At 43.7% G+C, this 27,794-nt stretch overlaps 1 protein-coding gene across 7 annotated transcripts in view; it reads right to left on the bottom strand.

Moving 5' to 3' along the window:
• LOC101399254 (mucin-16-like) overlaps positions 1-24,154 on the bottom strand; it is a 118,212-nt gene extending 94,058 nt beyond the window's left edge. For 2 of the 7 annotated variants that reach the window (XM_087418561.1, XM_087418560.1), the window contains exons 1-4: positions 23,076-23,626; positions 17,417-17,543; positions 15,800-15,962; positions 4,493-4,597 (exon numbers count right to left, since the gene is read on the bottom strand). In XM_087418561.1, coding sequence (XP_087274687.1) covers positions 4,493-4,597; positions 15,800-15,863 — 169 coding nt within the window. In that variant the 5' untranslated portion in view covers positions 15,864-15,962; positions 17,417-17,543; positions 23,076-23,626. Of the gene's footprint in view, positions 1-4,492; positions 4,598-15,799; positions 15,963-17,416; positions 17,544-23,075; positions 23,627-23,952 lie in introns of those variants that run through there. The other 5 variants (XM_087418554.1, XM_087418555.1, XM_087418556.1 and 2 more) reach the window with 5 other exon arrangements.
• Between the last annotated feature and the right edge of the window lie 3,640 nt (positions 24,155-27,794).

Below are 27,794 nucleotides of genomic sequence, written 5' to 3'. Positions count from 1 at the left end.
GTGTCAGTCCTGAGGAGGGCGGAGGAAAATTGTGGGTTGTGGATCTCTCTGCTTTGGAGGAAATAGAAGAAGCTAAAATTGAGCTAGGATAGGCACCAGCGGAGAGAGGGATTCAGTCTCTTCTTCAAAGAAAGGCCTTGTCTGTGACTTCCTTTGAAGCCTCTAGACTTCTGCTCACAGGAGCGGCCACCTCTGGGAGTGGAAAACCTCGAGTCTCAGCAGAGGGTGATCCTTCTTAGGAGACTGTGGTTGTGGTGTCCAGATTGAGAGTACTCTTTGTGGTAGCCCTAGAAGGATGTGGTGTGGTGAAGGTCATGTGTGAAAAATCTGCCATGGAACATGGAAGGGAAGGTAAAATGGTTGATGCTGGTTCCTATGGGGATGTCAGTGTCACCTACTGACTGAGTAAAGTCTGGGCTAGATATTCTGTCAGAGGAAGTGAACTCAGTCCTGGTGACTTCAGTAGTAACAGTACTGGACACTTGAGAAAAGACCGTGCTTGTGTCTGTGCCTGTGCTAGAATTCTGAGAAGTACTGGTCTCCCTCAGTCAAGGAGTTTGTGAGGAAACAGATTCTGCCTCAGTCCTTGCAGATTTAGGAAAAATAGAAGTTGAAGAATAAATGTTAGTGGCTTCCATGGTGAAGACAGTAACCACTGGCGATGTGACCCTCTGTGATTCTGAGTGGGTAGGGGCAGAAGAACGTAGTTCAGCCCCAGAATTGGTCACCCATACAGTGGATACTGTGGCGTCTGTGGAAGGATCAATTCCCTCTGTGTTTGCGGTGTCTGTGGTGGTCTCAGAAGCAGCTAATGTCTCAACTGAGGTGTTGATCCAAGTTGGAGATGAACTGCTCCCAGTTTCTGTGCTCATACCAACCAGAGATGTGGTTTTCACTAGACCAAGTGAGTGAATGACCACACTCACAAGCCCCAGAGAGTTAGCTGAGACCTCTCTCATCTCAGTGGTCATAGACATTGTTTGTGCTTCACTCTTGGAAACGGGTAAAGCTGTCATCCCTAAAGTAGTAGGAGCCTTTAGGCGCTGTCCCTTGGAACTTGTACTCAAAGTCATAGTCCGTTCAGGAGGGATCACTGCTACTGGGAACTTGTGCCCTGACATCATAAATGCCACAGTGAGAGGTGAGAGAGAACTCTGCTTGGCCTCCATGCTGGTAAAGACTGGTGTTCCTATGATAGTCACTCTTGTGCTGCTGACCATCCAAGGATGCTTGATACCATCTGTGCTGGACCCTGAAGAGGATTCCTGTATTGAGATGTATGGGCTGGTTTCAGGCTCCAAAATGAGTTCCTGTGAACTTGTGTCACTCTGAGTAAACTGCTAATAGTTGCTGCTGATGTACATTCACTAGTTGTCAAGGTCAAGATAGATGCAGGGTCAGGCAGAAAAGCGAGAAAGGGGTCATTTATGTCAGTGTATGTGCTCAGCTTCTCAGAAGAAGTATTGGAATCATATAGTGATGTTAGTTCAGAGCTTTCTGGAGTCCTATTTATACCTACAATCTCAGGGAACGAGATGCTCATCTGCTGCTCATCTGGAAAAGTTGATAGGATAAAATGTAGCTGTGTCCACTGGACTCAAGGTTCTCAGAATTGTGCTGACCTCAGTGACTCTAGCTGAATAAGGGAATGGTGGGGTGGCCAGACTGGTTCAGTGAAAGTTGTAGGATGTTGGGTAGAGCCTGATGCAGTGATTGTTGCTAGGGAAGAATATGTCTTGTACAACTGGCCTTGGGCAAACCTGCAGCATGTAACTTGACAGTCTTGTCTGTGACAGTCCATGGGGCAGCTGTGCTGGACTCTGATGGTTGGGCACTGTCCTTGGTGCTGGAACTCTCCTCTAGACTAGGCATTATTGTGAGAATTGAGCTTATTCCCCACTGCCTCTTGTTTGTGACAACTGAAGCAGGAGCTTTACAGCCACCCCTACTAGTCACTCTAGTAGGAGATGAAGACTCAGGTGGAATCCAATGTGAAGATGCAGCTTTATGGGTCTCCACTTCCGTGATGAAGTTCTGAATCTTTGGCTCCTCTGAAAGAGATATTACAAGTATAGGGAAGCTGGATTTTTTCCCAATGCACTGGTGAAGTTCATGGTGGTTTGGCCAGGCTGTGAATAGGGACATATTTGCTGCCTCTGTTTCTTCACTTGAATGCTAGCACAATATGTGGGAATATGCAAAGTTGGTGTTGCTTCTGCTTCTATATTTCTGTGTGCCAATGTTTTTCTAATCTCCCCAAAATCAGTGGAAGCCCCACTGTCTTCAGCAGTAATTGATGCACTACTGATCTTAAGTCCAAAGGGACTGGTTTTATGTATACTTGTTGTGAGTGCTGTATATTCAGGTGTCTGAACTGCTGATGATACCATTTTCCTGGTTGCAATTGTGGCTGCAGGGCCATTGGGGCTTGGAGGAGGAGAATGGACAAGAGATTGTTGCCTGGGGTGACAATGTCTCTTTTATAGAAGGTACTTCTGGTAAAGAGATGCTTTGCCAGTGAGTGGTGTAGGCAGCTGTAACTGGGCCCGTCCAAGGGACTGGAAGAAAGGCAGCTACTGAGCCACCAGTGGGTGTGATGCCAGGGTATCGTATGGTGGCCTTCACTGGTTGAGTGCTGTCCATGGTTCTGACTTCCTCCTTGGGGCTGGCCATAAAAATGGTGGTAAAGCCAGGAGAGGTGGCTTTCATTTCTTTGCCAGAATCTGAGGCCTTAGTGGGAGCTACTGTTGTTGAAGCATCTTTAATGGTTTCCTCTTCTGTACCAATGTATGTCTCAGATGTGGATTCCAGGGCTGGGGTTGTGATACAAATGGAGGAGCTCATGGGCCTTGAACCTTCTGTCCAATCAAGTGTTGTGAGTGAGATGCTGGTTTCAGCATGAGTGGTTCCCATTGTGCCTATGTCCTCAGGGAAAGCACTGAGGGGCAACCCACTCTTCTCTGTCTGCTCTACGTTTACAAAGGGAGATGAATAAGGCAAAATCACAGCTGGTATAGTCGTTGTTGGAATTTTATTCAGAGCAGTGGAACGAAGGACAGGCAGACTGAAATCTATGGACAGGCACAAGTGGTGGGCACAAGTTCCTCTGAGACTGTGCTTTTGATTATCACATGGGTTGGCTCAGATTCACTTCCTAGAACATCAGCACCTAGAGTTACAGAGGATGATGCCAGGGGGAAATTGGTGCTCATCCTAGTCCCATCAATGTAGCTAGTCCCAGGAGAGAAAATATCAATCCCAGAAGCATGAGTCAGAGGTATGCTGGATCTCTCTCCAGAAGCTATGGTTGACTCAGCTGGAGCTGTGGCTCTGGAAAATAGGAAGTTATTGTTTGGGATTTTTGCTGTACTTCTGCCCCATGGAGCTGTGGACCCTGAGACATCAGTGGATTGAGGGAGGGCAGATCCAGCGGTGTACACTGTGATGGCAATCTCTTTTTCTTCTTCAGTGACTCTAATCCCTTGGATACTGGTGGGCTCCCTGAAGCCTTACGTAGAGGATATACCAGTGATCCTTTGGATGCTGCTTGACAGGTCTGTGATAGGATTACCTGGTTGTTTGGAAAATGTGAGCAGATAATGGAACTGGAGTTCCTGCTTGTCTATGAATGGAGAGGACAATTCCTGCTTCCTCTGAGAAAATCTAGTCTATAATTGCACTCCCACCCAGCCCTCCATATGCCAAAAAATGTATTCGTGATTTTAAGAAGTATTAATGATTACGGTGAGGTTTTTATGCTTATCAGATTGATCTCTGAATTTGTTCTAAGAGAACATTTAACAAATCTCAATTCTCACCAAAATGGAAGGAGAGTCTGTCCTTCCTTTTCTATGTCCACTGCTCCTTCTCCATACCTGGCTTTATTCACCAAGCGTTTATGGTCTCTCTTCCTAATTTAAAAACCTTGACCACTGAATATTATTTTAAGGGATTAGGGAAGAATTTAATAGCTCTACTCTCTTACTATTTTCCACTTAGGAGATTCCTGTTTGGCCTTTAAAGAAAAGTTAAGTGCAGGGAAAACTGGATTATAAAATTATTGGTCAGTCTCTAGGCCTCTATCACTTCTTCCTGAGAAGACAGAACACTTTCCTTCTTAGGAAAACCTCCAGGACACAGTTAATATTCTCATGGCATCACATCCTCCAAGATGGTGGCTCTTTCCCGTTAGGACCATTCCAGGAACCATCAACCATTCCTAATCAATTCTTGTCATGTTAGCTTCAGAACTCTTTCAGTAAGAACCATCTACTAATGAAAATTTCTTGAACAGAGAATGGTCTCTTGTGTTCTTAGAAATACTCAGGTCCCATATTGAAGAAACAGGGCAGAGACCTACATTTTTAGAAGAAAGCCAGGTGCCACCAACTTCTCAAGACTATTTCTAGCAAAAAGACAATTTATCAAAGATAGAAAACAAGGTTCTTAGAGAGACAAGTTTAAGTGGCAGAGAGATGAAGTGCCATCATACCTACAGAGTCAACCACTGTCATAGGTGTTAAAGGGTCACTTTTCAGCCATGATGAACTTTCATACATGGGAAATTTAGTAGTAGACACCACAGTCACATCAGTGCCTGTAGGAGAGACAGATGGATTGGATGGATACTAATCAATTTAGAAGGAAAGCACATGGGAAAAATCAATATTTGCACACTTCGGAAACAAAGACATTTATTTACAACGAAGTGTTATTCAAAGACTAGAGACAGGAGGACACATGTTTTGGATGATTTGAACTCCAACTTTGCATAAAAACTGTGCCATAAACAAGCATGGCAGAATAAAGTATTAATGGGTAGTAACTGATCCTTTCATCTCTTTAGTCCCAGCATCAACAGAATCCACATAAAGTCCAGAGGTCATGGACATCAAAGTACTGGTCTGTTACATAGAGAACAGGCTAGTCAAAGAGGTATATGAGTGAGCCAGATGGCTGCCCAGTTGACTTCAAATCAGATATTCTAAAAGAACATGGTGGAGGGCAAATACTGGATACTATCAGGAAAGTCTATCAGACTCCTGATGAGAGGCTGTTGATTTTATAAATAATGACAACTAAGGTGATGTGGTCAGTCATCTCAGTGAGTAGAGAGACATAGAGCCACATACTTCTATTCTCACCACTCTTACAGAGAAAGATCTTCAATCAGGGATACCTAGGGAAGCCTAGGGTCCCATATTCATGATGGGCTAATTCTTATCTGGGTGAGAATAGATGACCCTGAGAAAAAGTTTCAAAACCTAAATGAAAATCTGGTATTCTACCATACTAGGCAGCAATCCCACTTCTAGGTATAGACCCCAAAGTATTGAAAGTAGGGACTCAAACAGATATTTGTACACTAATGTTCATAGCAGCATTACTCACAATAGACAAAAGGTAGAGACAACTCAAATGTCCAGCTACGTATAAATAAACAAAAAGTGGTATACATTTACAATGGGATAGTATTCAACCTTAAAAGGAATAAAATCCTGATACATGCTACAACATGAATGAACCTTGAAAACATTATGCTGAACAAAATAAGCCAGACGCGTAAGGGCAAATATACCTTGATTCTGCTTATATGAAGTCCCTAGAATAGTCAAATTCATAGATACAGAAAGTAGAATGGTGATTCTGGGTGGTAGGAGGAGAGAAAAATGAGGAGTTACTGTGTAATGGGTACAGGAATTCAATTTGGGATGATGAAAAAATTCCTGAGATGAATAGTGGTGATGATTGCACAACAATGTGAATGTACTTAAGCCACTGATTGTATACTTAAATATGGTTAAAATGATAAATTTTATGTTAGGTATATTTTATCACAATAAAAAAAGTTTTAAAAGAATGTGGTATTCATCAGGAATGGCTACAAAGCCTGATATGGATAGGTGATCCCATAACTATGGATCTGGGCAGGTGATTCCTACAGCAAGCTAGAAAAGAACACACAAGGAAGTGTAGAGGCCATTCTGGCCAAGTGGATATCTCCCTGCAGCCAGAATCCTGAAGCAATACAAGTAAGAGACCTTATGAAAAAAAGGGAAAGATCCCTCACCATCTTCAATCACAACCAAGGAAAACTAACCCATTTCTAAGAAGGCAGAAGCAGCAGGTCCTTACTTGTGAATGGGGATAAACTGTCAAAATCAGCAACATAGATGCTCCCTAACCCAGAAGTCTCACTTCTGTTGGTTGGGGCCTCTGACAGAGGGGGGCTCTCTCTTGGCCTCAGTAGAGGTAAATGCTCCTGATGGGGTTTATGGCCAGGCCAGTTTCCACTCTTGGGCTGGTGTGCTCTGCTCCTAGGTTTCCTGAGGAGGAAACAATCTCAGGAGAAGCGTGGCTTGTCTGTGCCAGAATGTTGGTAAATGCTGATGAAGAGATCCAAGTTGGGGTTATGGGATCTAGGGGAGAGACCCTGGGCCCTGCTCTGGTGGACAGATAAAAAGCAGTACCATTGCTAATTGTGGGAGATGTGTGACTAGAGGAATTTATTTCCCCTTCAGAAGATGAGCTGGACCATGAGGTGGTTAAGCTCGTCCCTGCATCTTCCCCAATACCCCGGAAGATGTGGTCCCTGGGAGAGACGCAGGAGGAATTGTGCCTACAGTCCAGAGGCCAAAGAGGAAGTTGACCCTTTCTCCACTGACATTTCCCTAACCTTAGGGAAAAATGAGGTAAGGCCTGCAGTTTCCCCCATTGTGGGGGAAATGACCGATGGAGTGATCATCTCAGGGGACACAGAGAGGCTGAAGAAGAGGATCTTGGCCCAATGATCCTTATGGTCACTGATGATTCTGACCAGGGGCCACTTGGCCTTCCAGGAGTGGCTGCCTCAGAGAAAGCTGGGACCCCAGCAGCACTTGGAATCAACGGCATAGAAAAATTTCATTTGGCAACTAAGCTCGTTCCCAGATCAACTGTAGTGTTTCCACGGTCAGATATATGACTGACTCTTCTGCTGGTTTCCATAGAGCTAACAGTGTCAGCAAGATTGAACTTCTGTATACCTCTCTGGAGATGAGCTTCTCTCATCTTGAGACAGGGAGCTGACTAACATTGTTGCCTCTGATGGTGTGGGTCTTCTACTGGATGCCTGAGAACTTAGCACGAAAGTGGTCAGTACTGCTGGGGATGTGGGCTCTGCAGATAGAAGAGTAGAGGGAGCGAGTAGAGATGAACTTCCTGGCTCCTGTGCTGGGGAAGGCTAGAAATCTAGATTCGGGCACATCAGGGCTGCCTCTAGTCCTTGAGTCTGTAACACCTATGGCTGTAGTGTCTGAGGATGAATAAATCAATGAGATGGATGGACTTGGTTCTGGGCCCACAGTGAGTTGTTGAGAGGCTGTGGCTGGGAGAGGAGTTAAGTCTCCAGTTGTACCCAAACATCTGAGTCCTTCCAGGTGCTGGCCCAAGGTGGCTGAATCTGTATTTTGGAGAGCACTGCCATCTATTCCTGAATTTGAAAGTTCATGAGGAGGTAAGGACACAGGTGAAAAAGTAGCAAAGGTTGTCTCGGATGAACTTAGACTGGAGACGTCAGGGTCAGTTGAGACCATTTCCTCTGTCAAGCTGGTACTCAGCCATGCTGCCATAGGGAAAGACATAATGATGGCCCACAGCCAAGAAGTGACTGTGTTCTGCTCACTGGTAGTGAGGGACAAGGGTTCACCTGGGGCAACAGAGGTCAGTTCTGACGTGCTGCTTTCATTGGTAGGGGAGGTGGAGGCTAATACAGAGACTGGTCTTGGGGTTGACTGTGTCCCAAGTCCAAGATATTTTTCTGTCAGATTTATGTCATGAGATCAAGTGGAGTGTTCAACTGTGTGCTGGTCTATGCTACTGTGGCTGGGCTAGAGGGATCAGGCGTCCTTGGAATTTTAGGACTTCCAGGGTGAGTAGCTGGGCTAGTGGACTCTGTTCTTGGATAGCTGTTTGAGGTTCTGAATTCCTTCACTGGGCAGGATGAAGAGACCTTAGCTGAGCTTATAACCTTGGGATCTGTAGTGGTGATATATGTGGTGGAGCCCAGGTACCACCGGTGCTGGAACTGATATCTCAGGTCAGGACTCAAAAGAGTAAGAAAATTCATTAGTCTCTATTTTTGCTATTGATACAGGAGAGGTGGTTTCCACTGAGGGAAAGGAGAGGGGTATGTAAGAGCTAGTTTTCACTAATGAAGCTGTGGTGAGGGTGGTGGAACTATGACTCTCTGAACTGGCATGTGCTCTGAGGCAAGCTGGATGTTTTTGTTGATTCAGGGTAGATACTAGAGTAACAACTCTCCCTCTGACAACTCCATTGATGGGCTGGAGATGGAATACCCAGAGGAAGAGTGGTGCTTTTCCCTTTCTCAGCACATGTTGGGATATTACCTAGTGATAAGGAAGTCAAGGAAGGTTAAGTTGGACATGTTCCATTTATTAGTTTTAGCTGTGTCCATTATCATGCTTGTGGTGACTCTCTGGGTTGAAAATGTAGTGGTCATTGTGATTCTGGCAGCAGGAGCAGAAAGAGATGAGGAAAAGTGTTGAGCCAGTTGCTTCTAGCAGAGCCAGGCTCAGGAGAGGAGTGAATTGCAATTGTCTGTGGAGTCAGAGGTGGGCTGGTTCTATCTCCAGAAACTGTAATCCCTCTAGAGGTCAAATGTTGGAAGGCATCAGAAAGTGCGCCAAGTGGGCCGGCCCGGTGGCGTAGTGGTTAAGTGCGCGTGCTCTGCTTCGGCAGCCCAGGGTTCACAGGTTCGGATCCTGGACACAGACCTACACCTCGCTTACCAAGCCATGCTGTGGCGGTGTCCCATATAAAGTAGAGGAAGATGGGGATGGATGTTAGCCCAGGGCCGATCTTCCTCAGCAAAAAAAGAGGAGGATTGGCAGCAGACATTAGCTCAGGGCTAATCTTCCTCAAAAAAAAAAAAAAAAAGAAAGAAAGAAAGTGTGCCAACCAACTGGCTTGTCCTCTCTGGAGTGCTTGAGCTAGGAGAACCTATGGACTAAGATGGAGATGTAGAGAATGGGACACTTTCCTTGGCCAGGGTAAAATCTGTAGATGTCTCAGATGGGGATGTGGTTCTAACGGGCAAGTGGGTTGTTCCCAACCTTCTTTCACTGCCATAGCACCCTGTGGTTTTTATATTGGTGGAAACTGTAGAATGAACAGTGGCTAGGCCACTCATGGTCTCTGTTGTGAGTGTGGCTGTTGATGGTTCCCCGAGAGAAGTTCTTTCCACGGAGCTGGTTGTTGGGGAAGTGAATCTAAGGACCACCAAAGTAGCAGGAAGAGGAATGGTGAAGCTGAAACGGGTTGGTGCTGAAAGTGACCTTATCTCAAATTTGGGACTAGTCTCTGGCCAAGTTGTGGTCTGGGGTACAGTGGAATAATTAAATGTGCCTGTGTGGGTCTGTGACATCGCTGCTGCAGAAGCAAAAGCAGAGGTCCTAGATGGGTGAGATGTTTTAGGAAGAGCTGTGCTGGTTGAGTTTATAACTGAGGCACTGCCTGTGGCTCTGAGCTCATCTACTAGGTGGGATGAAGAAAACAGCTGAATGTGCAGTCCAAGTGTCCATGGTGGGGAAGCCTTGGGTGAGGGCAGAGGTGATGGGCAAAGTGGTCTTTACTCTGGAAGCAGAGGTCTCAGGTTGAGACACAGACGGATTCACAGTTTCCTTTGATTCATTGCCAGTAATAAATAGATGGGTATTGGTCTCTACTGAGGTGGAGGGCGTAGATGGAGAAAATGTGGTTTTCATTCCAGAAACACTGACAAGGCTGAGGGTACCAGGACCACTTGACCATTCAGAAGCCAAAGTCCTGGCTTTGGGGATGCTGAGTGTCAGGGGAGGTACTAGGTGAGCACTCTCCCTTCCTCTGATGTAGATGTACAGGCCTGATGGAAAGTTGTACTTCTGAATCTTTCAGCACTTATCGCTGAATTATTTAGTGTCATGGAAAAAGACAGCTGATTTGGGCTTTGTTCTTTCTGTGGGCTCAGGGGTCCCTGTGGTTGTGGAGGAGGTGACCCTGTGAGAATGTGCTGGACCCTCACCCTATCACCAAGAGCTGAAGCAGATGACAACATAGCAATGCTGGTGCTTATCATGACATCTCCTGTAGATCCGGGTTCAGGAGAGAAGGGATGTCCAGCATTTGATGGAGTCAGAACCCAGCTGGTTCCCTCCGTAGAATCTGGATTCCCTATAGATAACGTGTATATCCATATATGTTGCCTCCTATTGTTGAGACTTCAGGGGCAGGAGTAAACTGATCAAGTGGTTGGGCCAGTTGTGGTTTCTATGGTGAGTCTGTCTACAGATGTTTCTCTGAGTGAAATTCCTTTGGTGGACCTAGACTGTGGGGTGAACCCAGGGACTTCCCTGCTAAGTGGAAGGGGTGGCAAAGGCTGGCCCAGCAGTCGACACTGGGGTTCTCCTTCCATTCCAGTACTTGCACCTGTCCATTGTGTGTGCTGGAGTCCAGTGAAGTGTTGAACAGTGCCTGCAGTGCTCCATGATGCTGCTGTTGGGGTGCTGGAAATGGGTGTCCTGGAGAGGTCAGCGTTCCCATGGGCATCTGTGCTGGTGCTGTGCCTGCAGAAGTGCTGTGCATGGTTCTGAGCTCCCACACTGGGTGGGACGAAGAGACCTGAGTTGCACTTATCACCCTGTTCTCAGGAGTGGTAAAACCTGAGGTGGGGGCCAAGGTGGCAGCCAAAGTGATCTCTCCTCCAGGAGCCGAGATCTCAGCTGCAGCCACAGATGCATTCAAAGTTTCCCTGGACTCCTTTTCAGCCATGGATAGATGGGTGTTACTATCCTCTGAGGCTAAGGTGGTAGATGGAGATGTGGTCTTCACTCCTGAAACACTGGTGAAGTTGAAGTTGCCAGGACTTCTTGGTCCTTTAGAAGCTAAAGCCCTGGCTGTAGGGATATTAGGTGGGTACCAGAGGAGGTGCTAAGGGTGAGGATGCTCCTTGCTGTCCCTTCCCCTGATGGAGATGGATGGGCCAGAAGGGAAGTTGTACTTCTGACTCTATCAGCACTTGTTGCTGCATTATTTAGTGTCACGGAGAAAGAGACAGCTGAGTTGGGCTCTGTCCCTTCTGTGTTCTCAGGGGTCCCTGTGGTCATGGAGGTGGTGACTCTATGGACTGAGAATGTGTTGGTCCCTGACACTTCATCACAAAGAGCTAAAGCAGATGACAACAGAGGAACACTGGTGCTTATCTTTATGTCTCCTGAAGAGCTGACTTCATGAGAGGAGAAGAGATGCCTAGTGTTTGATGGAGTCAGCTCCAGGCTGGGGCAATTCTTGGAACTTTGAGTCCTCTAGGTAATGACTCAAGAAGAAAAGAAGAAATTGTCCCAAATAATGGATTCATACTTCCTTGAACATTTGAGTCATCAGCTGTGGTCTCAGATGAAATCAAGGACATTGGGACATTTTCCTTGGAAACTGCCAAATTTTTGTATGTCTCCATTAGAGCTGGGATTGCTGCAGGAAGATGTTTTGTGTCCCGGGTGCTCCCTGTTCTATCACCTTCCACCACTGAGGTCTCAGTAGGAGCAGTGTACCTATCAGTGACTGTACCATCTGTGGTCTCTACTATGAGTCGGTCCATAGATGAATCCTTGAAAAAAGTTCCTTCTGTGGAACTGGTCCTTAGAGAACTGAATTCTAGAACCGTATTTTTAGCAAAGGAGTTCCTGGAACAAGTTCCATTTGCCTGGGGACTCAGTGATGGGCTGGTTCTTTGCTCTGAATGGGTAATTTCTCTAGAGGTTGACTCAGGGAGGGCAGAGGACATCATCCCCAAGGACTGGGTGGTTCTTCCTAGAACCAAAGATGTAGGACTGTCCATGGTCTTAGCTGGGGAAGTAAGGGGCAGGACACTTTCTTTCACCATGGTCACACATACAGATGTCTCATGTGGCAAACTGGTTCGTGTGTCTAGATTCCACCTCCAGTGTGGTTTCAGTGCTGCTGCCCCCTGTTGTCAAGGACTAGATAGGAGCAGTTGACCCAAGGAGGCCTGTGGGTTCAAGCATGGATGGGTCAATATTTGCTTCTTCGGGTGCAGGTCTAAGAATAGTCCTCTGAGAGGAGGTGGCAGGGTGCTACTGGGCTTTCTGCAATTTTCTGTGGTGGGAGATGTAGCTGGGATCTCTACACTTCTGCTGGACAAACCTGCGTTCAGAGGAGCTGCCATCTGTATGGGAGGTTGAGGATGGGGAAAAATCTGATTCCAGAATTGCCACACTATAATATTCCAAAAGTCCAGTTTTCAATAACAACAAAATAATATGATACAGGCAAAGAAACAAACGGCCCATTACAGGAAAAAAAGAAAATAGTAGAAACTGTCCCTGAGGAATTCTAAACATTGGACTTACTAGACAAAGAATTTATATCAGTTATTTTAAATATGCTCAAAGGAAACCACGTACAAAGAACCAAAGGAGACCATCAGAACAAATTCTGATCAAATAGAAAACATGTTAAAAGGACAGAAACTATAAAAAGAAACAACATAGACATTTTGGAGGTGAAAAAGACAATAACCAAAATAAAAAATTCAGAAGAGGGGTTGAACATCAGATTTGAGAAGGCAGAGGAAAGAACCAATGACCATGAAGATAGGTCAATTTATATTACCTAGTCTGAAGAACAGAAAGAAAAGAAGAATGAAAAGATTATGAACAGAATCTAAAAGACCCTTGGGATGCTATCACACATACCAACATACACATAATGAGAGTTCTTTAAGTAGAGAAGCGAACAAGGTAGACAGAATATTTGAAGAAATAACAGCTAAAAACTTCCCAAAATTTGATGAAAGACGCATCTAAATATACACAACTAAGAAGCTTAACAAATCCCAAATAGGTTCAACTGAAAGAGACAGAGATCATTACTACATCTACCCTACAAGAAATGCTAATGGGAGACTTTCAGGCTGAAATGAAAGAACAATGGATAGTAACTAAAATCTACATAAAGAAACATATAACAATGATAAAGGAAAACACATAGGTGAATATAAATGTCAACAACAATTGGTTATTTTTGGTTTATAACTCCTGTAGTTTTGGTTTATAACTCCCTATATGATTTAAAAGATAAATGCCTAAACCAATAATTATAATTCCATGTTAACAGGCACACAACGTATAAAGATGTAATTTGTGACAAAGCAATATAAATGGGGGAGGGTACAGCTATAGAGGAGCAAAATTTTTACACACTATTGAAATAAAGTTGGTATTAAATCAAAATAGACTGTTATAAATTAAAATGTTAATTGTAATCCCCAGGACAACCACTAAAAAAGAACTAAAGAAAAAAATGAGAAGGGAATAAAAATGGTCCACTAGAAAAATATCTAATACAAAAGCAAATAATAATGGAGAAATCAAGGAACAAAAAATGATATAAGACCTGTAGAAAACAAATAACAAATGGCATAAGTAGGTCCCTCTTTATCAGTAATTCCTTTAAATGTAAATGGATTAATCTGCCCAATTGAAAGGCATATTTTGGCAGAATGGATTAAAAACAATCCAATAATATGCTATCTGTATGAGAATCACTTTACACCTAAAGGCACTAATAGGTTGAAAGTCAACAGATGGAAAGAGAGATTCCAATGCAAACAGCAGGCAAAAGAGAGATAGTGTAGTCATATTAACTTCAGGCAAAGTAGACTTTAAGACAAAAATTGTTATAAGCCACAAAGAAAGATATTATTTAATGATAAAAAGGTCAATTCATCAAGAAGATATAATAATTATAGACATATATATACCTAACAACAGAAGTCTAAAATATATAAATTCAAAACTGACAGAATTGGAGGGAGAAACAGAGTTCTACAATAACAGTTACAGATTTCAACACCCCACTTTCAATAATGGGTAGAACAACTAATTCAAAAATCAATAAGGAAACAGAGGACTTAAACAGTCCTATAAACTAACTAGAAGACCTAACAGACATATAAAACACTCCACCCAACAAAATACACATTCGTCTCAAGTCCCTATCTATTCCCGTGCAGAATAGACCATATGTTAGGCCACAAAACAAGTCTGAATAAATTTAAAAACAATGAAATCATACAAAATATCTTCTCTGACCAGAATAGAATCAAATTAAAAATGAGTAACAGAAAGATATACATTGGAAAACTTAATACTGTCAAGACGACAATACTAACCAAAGCCAAACAAATTCAATGCAATCACTATCAAAATTCCAACAGCGTTTTTGCAGAAATGGACAAACTGATCCTAAAATTCATATGAATTGTGAAGGATCCCAAATAGACAAAACGATCTTGAAAAAGAACAAAATAGGAAGATCCACACTTCCGGTACACGGCAATGCTAACAAAGACAGTGTGGTGCTGGTACAATGATAGACATATAGATCAATGGAATAGAATTGAGCGTATACAAACTCACATGTCTATGGTTAAATAACTTTTCACAAGGGTGCCAAAACAATTCAATTGGGGAAAGAATAGTCTTTTCTACAAAGATGTTGGGACAACTGGATAAACACACGCAAAATAATGAAGTTGACACTTTCTCCAAACAATATAAAAAACTAACTCAGAATGGATCAAAAACTTAAGCGAAGAACTAAAACTAGAAAATCCTTGGAAGAAAACATAGGGGTAAAACTTCATGACCTTGGATTTGGCAATAACGTCTTAGGTATCATACCAAAAGCACAAGCCAAAAAAGAAAAAAAACAGATAAATTGGATTTCAACAAAATTAAAGCTTTTGTGTATCAAAGGACACTATCAAGAAAATGAAAGACACCACAGAATGGGAGAAATTATTTGTAAATCATATTTTGGATAAGGGTCTAGTATTCAGAATATACAATGAAATTTTACAACCCCAGAACAAAAAGATAAACAACTGAATTAAAAATGGGTAAAGGACTTGAATAGACATTTCTCCAAAGAAGATATACAAATAGCCAACAAGTACATGAAAAGATGTTCAATGTCATTACTTATAAGGAAAATGCAAAACCAAAAAACAATGAGATACCACTTCATACCCACAAGGATGGCTATAATCAAAAAAATGAATGTTGGGGAAGAGGTGGAGAAACTGGAATTCTCATATATTGGTGCAGCAACTGTGGAAAAGTTTGGCAGTTCCTCAAAAAGTTCAACATAGTAATATATGACCCAGCAGTCCACTCCTAGGTATATACCCAAGAGAACTGAAAACAGATGTTTAAACAAAAACTTGCACACAAATATTCATAGCAGGATTATTTGTAATAGCCAGTTAGCGGAAACCACGTAAATGTTTATCAACGAGTGAATGGATAAACAAAATGTGGTGTATTCATACAATGGAATGTTATTCGCTCAGAAAAGGGAATAAAGAACCGACACATGCTACAACATAGCTAAACTTTTAAACATCATGTTGCCTGAAAGAAGCCAGATATAAAAGATCACATATTTTATGATTCCAATGATGTGAAATGTTCTAAATAGGCAAATCCATAGAGACAGAAAGCAAACTAGTGGTTGCCAGCAGTGGGGAAGGTAACGGGTATTGACCACTTAATGGGTACAAGTTTCTTCTAGGAGTGATGACAATGTTTTAAAATTAGATAGTGTTGATGGGTGCACAACACTGTGAATATATCAAAAGCCACTGAAATGTATATTTTAAAATGGTAAAAATGGTGAACTTTATGGTATGTGAATGTTACTTCAATTTAAAAAAAAGGAAAAAAGAAAGTCTCGTTACCTGAGTTATTAAATAAATGCAGGAATGATGTCAGGCTTTCCAAGCAAGGCCAGGGTCCTGCCATTCTCCAGCACAACTCTGTACAGTGTTCATTGGAAGGGTCCAGCAATGCTCACTCTTCCTGGGTGAACTCCATGGCCACATCCTTCAAGGTCACCAAGTCCTAAAACCATTGCAAACATCATGGCTTAGCCAAGACCACCTCCACCAATGTTGACAGAAAAATGGCCAAGGATGATAGCAGTAGGGATAGGGAACCCAAAACAGAAGATGTCCCAGCAGATGCTGAGCTCTGCTCTCATTTGCTTCTGGGCTCAGCCCTCAATGCTCATCTCCTGTCTACTTCCGCCCACTCCCACCGTTAGATGCACCTCCAACACACAGGTGATTTTCTTTTACTGTGAGACTGTGAGCTTCTGCAATCTAACTCCCTCAATCTCAAAGGTTGAGCATTGGCATGGGACATTGCAGAAATCAGAGAAATACTTGGTAAACGTATGAATGATTCCTCAATGGCCATCATCAATTGCTTAAGTTTAGGACACAGTCATCTCTTTCCTTAACTTCCCCTTAAAACTCTCAGTAGAACATGATGTAAACAGTGACCTCAGGGCCGGCCCCGTGGCTTAGTGGTTAAAGTGCACATGCTCCGCTGCTGGCGGCCCGGGTTCGGATCCCGGGTGCGTATCAACGCGCCGCTTCTCCCGCCATGCTGAGGCCGCGTCCCACATACAGCAACTAGAAGGATGTGCAACTACGACATACAACTATCTACTGGGGCTTTGGGGGAAAAAATAAATAAATAAATAAAATTAAAAACAAAACAAAACAAAAAAAAACAGTGACCCTAGAGGAAGTTTTGCAATGTAGTAACTGTTGACATGGACTGACATTGTTGGGCAGCCCCTCACCCTCCATCAGATGCCCGGAGATCCTGGGATGCCCGAAGACCTGGTTTAGCTGTGCGACTCCAGGTCATTGAATAACAAGTCCAACTTTGGGTCAAAGGAATGGTTATTTCCATAACCAGCTTGTCAGGAAGCCATTAACCAAGCCTTCCTCCTCTGCGCATCCTTTTTGAGGAGAGGCTGGGAACAGGGAAGACTGAGCTGGAGAAGAAATGAGTCACAAGAACCCAGGATTGCCCTGCATTCTAGCACTCACAAATCCGGAGGCTTCTGCACCTACCTGTGGTTGACACAGATACACACACACACGCACATACACACCACACATCCACAACCACACTCACATACAAACACACACAGTTTTCATAGGAAACCAGAGTAGAGCCCTGTCTCATCCAGGGCCAGAAAATAGGCTCTAGGGTCTTAGTGCACTTGAAGAAGAGATTATTCGCATTTCACAGATGAGGAAATTGAAGTTCCAGGGGACATCATTGTTATCTTATCAAATTTATAGAAGGTGACATCTCCACAGACACTCAAACCTGCAAAGTCCCCAATCCCCAAAACTACCCAATCAGATACCAGTGACCTCCAGGCTCCAGGGGCTCCACTCCTGCCTTCCCTGCTTAGCCCCCTCTCCCTCTCCACTCTGTAGTGCAGGGGCCTTTAATGCCTGGACTCTGAAGGCTACCAGGACCCCACAACTTACCACAAGTTGGGGACAGAAGTATGGCCACCATCCTGAGACTCAGGCAGTAAATCTTCCTGAACAACAGAGCAGTGGGAGAACCAGAATGCTCCTCCTCTTATCCCCACGGAGCACTCAAGACAGGGCTCTGGAATAAATGGGAAAACACAAAGTCTTCATAGCTTCTCTCCCTCTCCGTATTACTGAGGACAAATCTGTCTTAGCCTGTCCATTATATCCTCCTTCAAAATGTAATATATTTGATACTGGACTTTTATTTTGCTTAGCAGGTGATGAACTCAGGGTGATGTAATGGCAAAACTTATCTTCTTCTGTCCCTAATGGTACAACCAATACGTTACTGCCTCCCCCCCCCCGCCATTTTAAATCCTTAGCTTCACTGAGTCTCAGGGTACGTTCTTCCCATCCACATGGTCATCACAATCACATTCCCAGCTACAACCTTTGTTCATTCAAGACTTTGGCACCTGACTCCTATTATTCTTTCAACCTCCAGTCCCATCTCACTCAGATGACATCAGAGTCTACGAGGATGACCCTCACAGTATTACAAGTTTGTCCCCACTCCATCTGGGCCACTCATTTCCATGGGCACCACCCCAGGCTTTGTCATCACCTGATACTGTTCCACCATCCAGAATAATAGTTCAGAAATTTCCCTCTCTCTGAACACAATCTCCTAAATTTCCACCTTACTCATTTTCTTCTCTCACTACATGGGTTCTTCTACCACACCAAAGACTCAGTCCACCCAGTCTCCTACTTTCTTATAGTCCATCCGCCACCTTCTCTCCTCATTTAAACTTACCCAGCTCTGACTGCAATGTCTCACACTTCAAAATATTTCCTTATTGCTTCCCCCTACCTTCACACTGGCCCAGCAGAACTCCAACTAGGCATGATTCCAATCATACACCTGCTTCATGGCAACATTTGGGCAAATCAGCCTGCACAAGAGCTGTAATATTGTCACCTCTAGAAAAACATGGTATCCAACATGAAAAGAGCCCTCGACCTGGCAAGACAATGCTACAAGTCCATGGAGCTTCCTATTCATGAAACCTTCTCTGTGTTTAGATCTCACACACCCTCACCTTTTCCCTCTATGGTAACCAGCTTCTTAAATAGCCCTCAATGATCTGAGCCTCCTGGTATCCACACCTTTGTGAGTTCCCCCACACAGTGAATTAGGGCTGACTTGTGTGATCACTAGAATACTGCAGAGGTGACAGTGAGTGACTGCCAGGCTAGGTCCTGAAAGGCGCTGCAGCTTCCACCTTGTTCTCTTGGACTGCTTGTTCTAGGGACAGCCAGTTGCCATGTTTCGAGGACAATCAAGCAGCCCTTTGAAGAGACCTATGTGGAGAGGAACTGAGGCCTCCCTCCAACAGCCAGCACTGACTTGACAGCCATACAAGTGAACCACCTTGGAAGTGAATCCTTCAGCACCAATCAAGCCTTCAGACGACTGCAGTCCCAGCTGATAACCTCCTGCAACCTCAGCAAAGTCCCCAGCCAGAACCTTCCAGCTAAGCTGCTCATGAATTCCAGAACCATGAAACTGAGACAGATGACAACTGATTATTGTTTTAAGTCACTAAGGTTAGGGATAATTTGTTATGCAGCAATAGATAATGAATATACCCTCACTTTTAGCAGATGGTCCTGCATCCTATTTCCCAAAGCAATCCTCATGAGAAGGAATCTATCTTCTTGTCTCGTTACCAAAATGACAATCGCAACATGGTTTCCTCCCTCTCTTCTGTTACAAACCAGGAGCTGTCTCCCCTTCTCTATAAGGCCATGCTCTGAAACTGTTTTGTCTTTCATCCCATCTGCCTTTGTAGAAGCTGTACACTATCGATTATCTCTTGTATACCCTTTCCTTTTCAGCTCTCCACTCTACTGGAGTCCTCCTCATACCATTTAAACCTGATGCAGTATTTTTAGTAGTAAAATACATTTATCCCAAGAGCACAGTTTTCTTTCCAGTTACTCCCCAGTCTCTCTCCCTCATCACAGGCAGTGTTCTCAACCTGTTTCATTTCCTCATGTCCCACTCACTCCTCAACACAGTATAATTTGGTTACCACCACTGCCATTTCAAGGACAATACTTTTGGCACAATCACCAATGATCTTAATCACAGAACAGAGATGTAGATTGCCAACTCTTCTGATACTATTCCCTGTCTGTCAAATCATTAAAGACACAGTGGGCCACATCTTGTATTGGCCAGGCTGTATGCAAAGGCATTGTCATACACTGCTAGGGTATAACTCCTATGGAAGGAAATTTACCAGTGTCAAGCAAAATGCAAAAACATTTACCATTTCCCTATCAGTCACACTACTAGGAATCTATCTGAAAGATACACAAATACTAAAAGACATGGGTGAGATTATTCCCTGTAACCTTATTTATAATATCAAAGAACTGGAAGCAACGCAAACGACCATCAATAGGGAATCCGTTCAATGAACTACGGGATGTCCACATAATGAAGAAACATGCAGCCAAAAAAGAAAGAGATCATCTCTGGGTATTGATAGAGATTCTGATCTCCAACAAATTCAAGTGAAAAAAAAAGTCAAGGTACAAAGCCATCTCTATGGAATGTCTCCTTTTTATAGGAAGGAGAGGCCTCCTTTCCCTGCAATCACAGAATAAAATGTAACTCCATAAAATCAGCTTCTTGAGGTCTCTCTGTGGGTCTTCCCTGCACCCAAAAGATAAAAGCAACAAAGGGTGTGAGTGTGGGCAGGGAGGGGAATATTGGACACAAAGAGTGAGTCTGGGCCAGGTGGAAATAAAGTTGTAGGGAGTCTTTGACTCCTGGGCCTGCGTGGTAGACAGATTAATGCCCCTGCCCAAAGATGTTCATGTTCTACTCTCAGAACCTGTGAATATGTGACCTTACATGGCAAAAGTTTTGCAGATGTGATTAAGGTAAAGATCTTGAGATGGGGAGACGATCCCGGATTGTCCTGGTGGGCCCAATGTCATCCCAAGGGTCCTTATAAGAGGAGGGCAGGAGCGCCAGGATCAAAGCAGGAGATGTGATGATGGAAGCAGAGGTCAGAGAGAAAGATCTGAAGATGGAAGAAGGAGTCACAAGCCAAAGAATGCAGGCAGCCTCTACAAGATGGAAAAGGCAAGGAAATAGATTCTCTACAGAAGGAATGCAGCCCTGCCAATTCATTTAGGATTTCTGACCTTCAGAACTGCAGGAGAATAAGTCTGTGTTTCTTTAAGACATGAAGTTTGTGGTAATTTGTTACAGCAGCTACGGGAAACTAATATAGCCTCTCACATCAAACCCTCCCTGAGCCTTAGTGTGAGTCCAGTGGGCCCAAACACCTGCTGCAGAACTGCTCTACCCTCTGCAGATGGAGGAGGTCTCCTTTCTCCCCACCAGGGACCCAATTTGCAGTTAGAAATAGCTTCAGTCACTGAGCCAGGTGAGAAGAGGGCTGGCATCCAGCCAGCTCACTGGGCCCGCAGGAGGAAAGCAGGCTGGGAAGCTGCCTGGGACACTTTCAGTTCCTGAGTACCCCTTCGAGGTCTTTTGGAAGCTGAAGTCTCATAGTAGGGCAGGAGGGGTCTCGGTTCAGTTAACAGAATCAGTCACTCCTGTCCCCCTACCCCTAATATGTCAGTGCTAAAAGAGGATCACAGAGGATGGCCCACTCTAAACCAGCGTGGACCAACAAAACTTGTGTGACTGAGAAAACAAATTTCTAATTACATTTTTCATTGGTTCAATTGAAATAGCTACAAGTGGCTAATGGCTACTGTAGTAGACAGGGCAGCCCTAGGCATACATAGGCTGGACTTCCTTTAGGATGTGGAGGAGCGGCCTGTGAGTGGCGAAGTGGGGTGAACACACAGACCTGGGTCAGGAGGATGCCTGCAGGTTTGCATGGACAGAAGCTAGGCGCACTGCAAGTGCCTTGTGCCGACTGACAAATGCACACATGAAAGTACTGTTACCCTCTTTCAGTTCTAAACTCCAAGGTCTTTCTTTCTACTTCTTTCCTACTCCACAGCCACCATCCAGGCCTAGGGAACAATCATCTTATTCCTAAACTTCTTCCTAAAACCTCCTATGTGGCCTCTTAAGTCTTCATTCTTATTCCTGAAGTCCATTTTAACCCAGTGCATAAACCAAATGCTAATCACATCATCCTTTTGCTCAGATCTCTCCAGTGTCTTCCCACTGGTCTTACAGCAGAGTCCACAATCATGCCCTATCTGGTCCTGCCTGTGCCCCTGGCCAGTCTAGCTCACACCCCTCCCCCCTGTGTTGACTCGGCTCAGCCATCCCTGTCCTCTCAGTTCATGGACACACTAGGCTCTCTTCAGGGTTGTCCTCATGCAGGTCCCTCTGCCTCAAATGCTCTCTTGAACACATTCCCATGCCCTCACTCTAGTTTAACTCTATAACTAGCTAAACCCAGTCCCAACTTTAGCTCTCAAGCTAAATACCAGTCCTTCTCAGGAGGGCTTCCAGTTCCCTCAGGTTGAGTCCTCTCGTGCCAAGCTCCCACATCACTCTGGTCATTAATTGTTTAAAATTCAAATTCCCTATTAGAAGATAAACTCCATGGAGGCAGGACAAGGTCTGTTTGGTTCTCCAGGGTCCCCATTCATCTGGCCTACGGCTGGGGTTCATAGAGATGATGAAACATCCTGGTGTGCCTAGGACTGTCCTGGTCTGAACACTAAATGTCCAGCATCCTGGAAAACCCCTCAGTCCTGAATAAATGAGGATGGTTGGTCACCATATACTGTGCACTCAAAGAATATCTATTGCATGACAAGCAAACATTCCCCTCAAGAATGTCACAGGAAGGCTAAAACGAAAAAGGCACACACACATACACACACAATTAGTAAAAGCCAACAATGTAAAATCACTTAACATGATTCTCTGCAATGTGAATCAGCGGACTGTAATTTCAGAACAGTTTTAACAAACAAAGTTAATTCCTATTAGAAGGCAAGGTGTAGAGACAATCTTTTTCAGAGACTAGTGCCCTACCCTTCAATCTACAAGTTGTTGCCTAATATTCTTCCAAATTATTTTAAATCTCATTAAGGAAAAAAAAAAACCCACTTGCTCAAAATACATTCGGTTGCTGGTCAACCCAATTTTAAATTTCTGTTACTAATATAAAGAAATTCAAATCGTTTTTTTCCCTGGGTGCCCCTATATTTTGAATCTTTGTGGAGGATTTATAGGGCTTTAGAAGTCAAATTGAACAGGCCTGAGGAATGTCGCTGAGTGGTCCTGCTAGTATTTAGTAATACTACATACATATGTAAAAGATTTATTTATTTTTTCTTATATATAAAATGCTGACATTTTAGTATTACAGAATGCAAGGAAATCTCTATTTCTCTACTCTTACACATATTTAGTTGTTTGTTTAATGTGTACTTATTTGCACAAAATTATTTACACACACATAACCACACAGACCTTACTATCCTACCCTTGAATATAATCCATCAAACACAAATATTTTTCTTAAGATATCCTCACTCATAGTGACTCCTTGTGTTGACAACCTGAGCACAGGAAAGCCCGCTAGCAGTTCTTCTGCACGGCAGAGGCTGCTGGAGCCTGTTGTTACCGGGTCCACACGGTACTCACCCGGGGAACACAGAAATCCACGGATCAGTGAGGACAAGTGAACCCTGAGGCTGGTTTCAACTGAAACTTCAGCTCCAGAGATGCTTTTCTTGTCCGAGGAATAAAAAAAACAAAACACAAATATTGCTTTTGAGGCATTATACGCGGCGTAACACAGTTGTTAGATGGACAGGCCACCCCATTCACTTTTCTTTTCTGTATTTACTGATTTAACATAATTGTTGGCTGTGACTGGATTTTCTGGATTCTTACGGAGCCATCTGCTCCCAAATGGGAGAAAGCAGCTCCGTGCTGTGCGCATTTGACCTGCTCAACTCATTTGGCTGGATGGAGATTTTTTGGTGACTCCAGACACTGTAAACGCGGCTTGTCATTCAGGCGCCCTACAGGAGACTCAGCTGACTTTTAAACAGTTTGCACAGTTCATGCAGGGCTTCCGAAATTTTAACGCCCTACAGCAGGATTTCCCAACCTCGGCACCACTGACATTGTCTTGGGGGCCGTCCTGTGCACTGTTGAGCAGCATCCCCGGCCTCCACCCGCTAGATGCCATTAGCATCCCCCCCCCCCCCATTTTCTAACAACCAAACCAATGCCTCCAGACGTGGTTAAAAATCCCGTGGGGGCAAAATCACAGGGGAAGGAGGAGATGGGGAGGCTGTGAGGAGAGGATGGCGACGCCGAGAGCGGGAGGAAACAGCAGCTTCCCCCCGCCTGAGGAAACAGCGCAGCGGAGGAAACATGACTCCCGGAGGGACGGAGGGGCGCCAAGCCCCTACAGGGGTGCCCGCGGTCCATGCCCCTCCATGGAGTCCTACCGGAGCCCCCCACTGCCCGCCGCTCCCCGAGTCCTAGCCCGACCTGAGGCCGAACTCACCCCGTGAGCCCCGTCTGGCACCGAGAACTCACTACACGCCGCACGGCCAGCGCCCGCGCCTTCCGCGGCGCCGCCCCGCGCTTCCGCTTCCGGTCTCGGGCTGGGCGCTCTGGCGTCAGCTTCCAGTCACTGTCCGGCTACCCCCGGAGAGCGGGACGTGTGGGGACTCCAGGTCGAGGCGGCGGGCGGGGCGGGTCCACTCCGCCACGCCTCGACCCGCCCCGCCTCGGGCGAGGTGTCTGGTTTGCCTAGGGAGTGCCAGGCTGGGCCGTGGGCTGGGTCAGCACCAGGGACGGGAACCAGTTCTAGGGGCGGGGTTGTGGACGGGGACGAGGTTGTAGGCTTCGTCTGATCCGGAGGGCGGGGCTGTGGGCGGAGACTAGACCTCGGGGCCTGGCTGTGGACGGGGACCATTTCCGGTGCGGGGCTGTGGGCGGTGCCAGGCCTGGGGGCGGGGCTGTAGTCGATGGGCGGGAGGGTGGGCAGAGATCAATTCCAGGGGCAGGGATAAGGCTGGGATGGGGCTCGAATAGGCTAGGAGGGCTGGACCGTGAAAAAAACATCAGCTCCAGGTCCGGGAACTGGAGGCAGGGCTTTCCCTGGATCCCTAGACTGTACAGGTAGCTGGATGCTTAACAAACAAATTTTCTTCAATCCATTCTCCACGTTCACACAGCCTCACACCCCGGGTAGAACGACATGCCCATATTTAGAATTTTTAATTTTTTGTGCATGTTTGCTGTGCTTAATTTCTTTTAAAAATTGGATCATGTATTCACATTTCTCTACAACTTGCTGTCCCAGGCCAGTAGATAGGGATCTAGCGCTATTTTAGTTTAAAAATTTTGGGGAGGAGAGGACTACGTCATAGATACACATATAAGAAAACTTCAAAGAGTGGTACAAAGTAAGTAGAATATTCTCACTCCCACCACTATCTCCCAGTCTTTTTGCCCAGAGATAAACATCCTTTTCTCCTCTATCCTTCCAGATATAGTGTGTATATGTATGCATGTGTAGATATTCAAGCCCAAGAGGGATGTCCCTGTCAGGGAAGAGGGAGAATCCACTTCTGCCCTTTCCCTTAAGGTTCTTATGGCTGGCCAAATAATTAAAAAGACAGGTTAGCAAGAGAAAGTAACTCCAAGTTTAATAACATATATACATGGGAGAAACCAGGGAAACTGAGTTTCTCAACACAATAGCAGTGATTCTCATCTTAAATACCATCTTTAGGTAAAGACAAAGGTGGATGTTGGGGGTGGTGAGGGAGACAGAAGGGAGACAGAAATTACAGTAATCAAAGATATGCAGATTTAAAGCCTCATCCTCCACACTGATAGGTTTCTAGAGAGGCCCTCCCAGCTTCCCCCTAGCACAGAAAGGGAGATAGCTTTGCAAATGGAGATTTCCCTTATAAATGTAGATGTTTGTCTGGCAGCTCTTTGCAGGGCCAACTAGAGAATGTGGCCTGGGAGATACAGAATTTTTGATAAGATGGCCTTGTTGCTTCCGTTCCTGTTGTAACACCTATTTTACATTATATTGCAGCCATCATCTGATAGTAACTCCTTCCTGGAACAGGTATTCTATGTTAAATTCTTTAGGCAGTTTGGGGGAGGTCAAATGTCCATCAAAGAAAATAATCAATGTAAAGAGATATATTTCAGGGTGGCCAATGTTGATCTCCCACATCCCCAAGCAAAAACTAAAGCTGATAAATTGTCTCATGCATCTGAATTTGCTGAAAAGAGTTTAAATTTCTGGTGGAGAGGGATGAACTAGGGATGAATTGATAGGGAAGAAAACAAAGAAACAAAGGAATTTCACCATTTAAAGGTCAACAGAAAAAATAAGAAAATGTATTGATAATATCCTACATGGCATATCTCTGGATAAGATTCATATGTCATAAAATGGTAAACATTTATGTAATAAAACAATAAATATTACATTTTGATTTATCCTAATTCATTAAATAATTTGTTGGGCGAGAGGAATTATGTTTTAAGGTATGTAAGAGAACTACCTACTAATTTTTTCAGAGAAGAAAGTAATAAGAAAAAGTCAAAAGCTAAAAAATGAAAAAACTCTATAAGTAGCTAATTTAGAAATATAGAATTTCAACCAGAAAAATAAATAAGTTATTTCTTGGAGTCAGAGTAAACAGTGGGGAAGGTAGCTTTTCATTATAAGGCTTGAAGTATTATTTGAGATATATGTGTATAGACACACACACACACTCCTGAATTTGAATTCCAAAGGACAAACCCTACAAAGAATTTATAAAAATGATTCACTTTGCAACAATAGAATGTATTTTTAAAACTGCAGGAAAAAAAAGCTATCATCATCCTGGTGGAAAAATGAATGGGGCGTTACTTTCCAACTTACATGATGATAAGCGTTTTCCATACATTGCTCCCGTGTATTTTCACAGCAACCCATAAGGAAGATGTTGTAATCTATCTCCATTTTAGAGATGAGGAGATTGATGGCAGCATATTCCTAAAATTTTCATATTTCATAGAAGTTCTCAGTAGATATTGTTTTATTTTAAAATTGTTTATTGAATTTTATTTCATTAATAAAATAATATGTGCCATTCTAACAAATTAGCAAAGAGTATGTAAAAACAATTTGATAAAACTACAGTTTTCTTTTGATATAGTTAAATATATCAATCACTTTATTATTTTTCTGCTCTCTGCCTCATATCTAGAAGATACTTCTTTTCCTAAAGGAGTACTACAAAACTGTACTAAATATACAAGAATCAGGAAATCTTCATATTATGTAAGCTTCTTGAACACACACAGAAAAGCTATTATAACAAAATATTTGATGCAAAAATCTTAAATTATTAATGAACTGATATCAATATAAATCATAATTAGGCTAGGCTTATCTGTAGAGTGGCAAATATTTAAACTTTAGAAATTTAGAAAAGTAATTTATTACATTAATTAATGTGTATAAGAAGAATTTTTTTCAATCTCACTAAGTGCCAGAAAAACATTTGGGAAAATGCACTGCAGTCTTATTCACAATAGCCAAGAGATGGAAATAACCTAAATGTACATTGATGGATTAAAGGATAAAGAATATGTGCTGTATCCATACAATGAAATATTATTCAGCCTTAAAAAGAAAGAAAATCCTATCATATGCTATAACATGTATGAACCTTGAAGGCATTATGCTAAGTGAAATAAGTCAGTCACAAAAGGACAAACACTGCATGATTCCACTTATGTGAGGTATCTAAAGTAGTCAAACTCGTAGAAGCAAAATAGAATGATGGTTGCCAGGGGCTGGAGGTAGGGGGAGGTGAGTTGTTTGGTGTCTGTATAGTTTCAGTCATGCAGGATGGCATGAGGGGTGGTTCTGAGGATCTGTTCCACAACAAGTTGCCTGTGATCAACAACATTGTAATGTACACTTGGAAATTGTTGGCAGGGTGAATTTTATGTTGTGTATTTTTTTTTTTTTGCCACAATAAAGAAATTTGAGAAAATATAATACTCATTTGTAATATATAAGTCCAGAATGCAAAGACCTTCCCTAATTTGGAAAACATTAAAAGGGCATTAAGCTGTGTATTAGTTTGCTAGGGCTGCTGTAACAAAATACCACAGACTGGGTGACTTAAAGCACAGAAATTTTTTCCTCATAGTTCTGGAGGCTGGAAGTCTGAGACCAGTGTCGGCCGAGTCAGTTCCTTTCGAGGGTCATGAGGGAAGGATCTGCTCCAGGCCTCTTTTCCTGGCTTGTAGGTGGTCATATTCTCCCTGTGTCTTCACGTTATCTTTCATCTGTCCATTTTTGTGTCCAAATTTCCT

The sequence above is a fragment of the Ceratotherium simum genome, chromosome 28, assembly GCF_057802395.1.
Source record: "Ceratotherium simum simum isolate JZ-2026a chromosome 28, ASM5780239v1, whole genome shotgun sequence".
NCBI lineage: Eukaryota > Metazoa > Chordata > Mammalia > Perissodactyla > Rhinocerotidae > Ceratotherium > Ceratotherium simum.
Note: the sequence above shows the minus strand (reverse complement) of the source record. Positions and strands in the feature narration are given on the sequence as shown.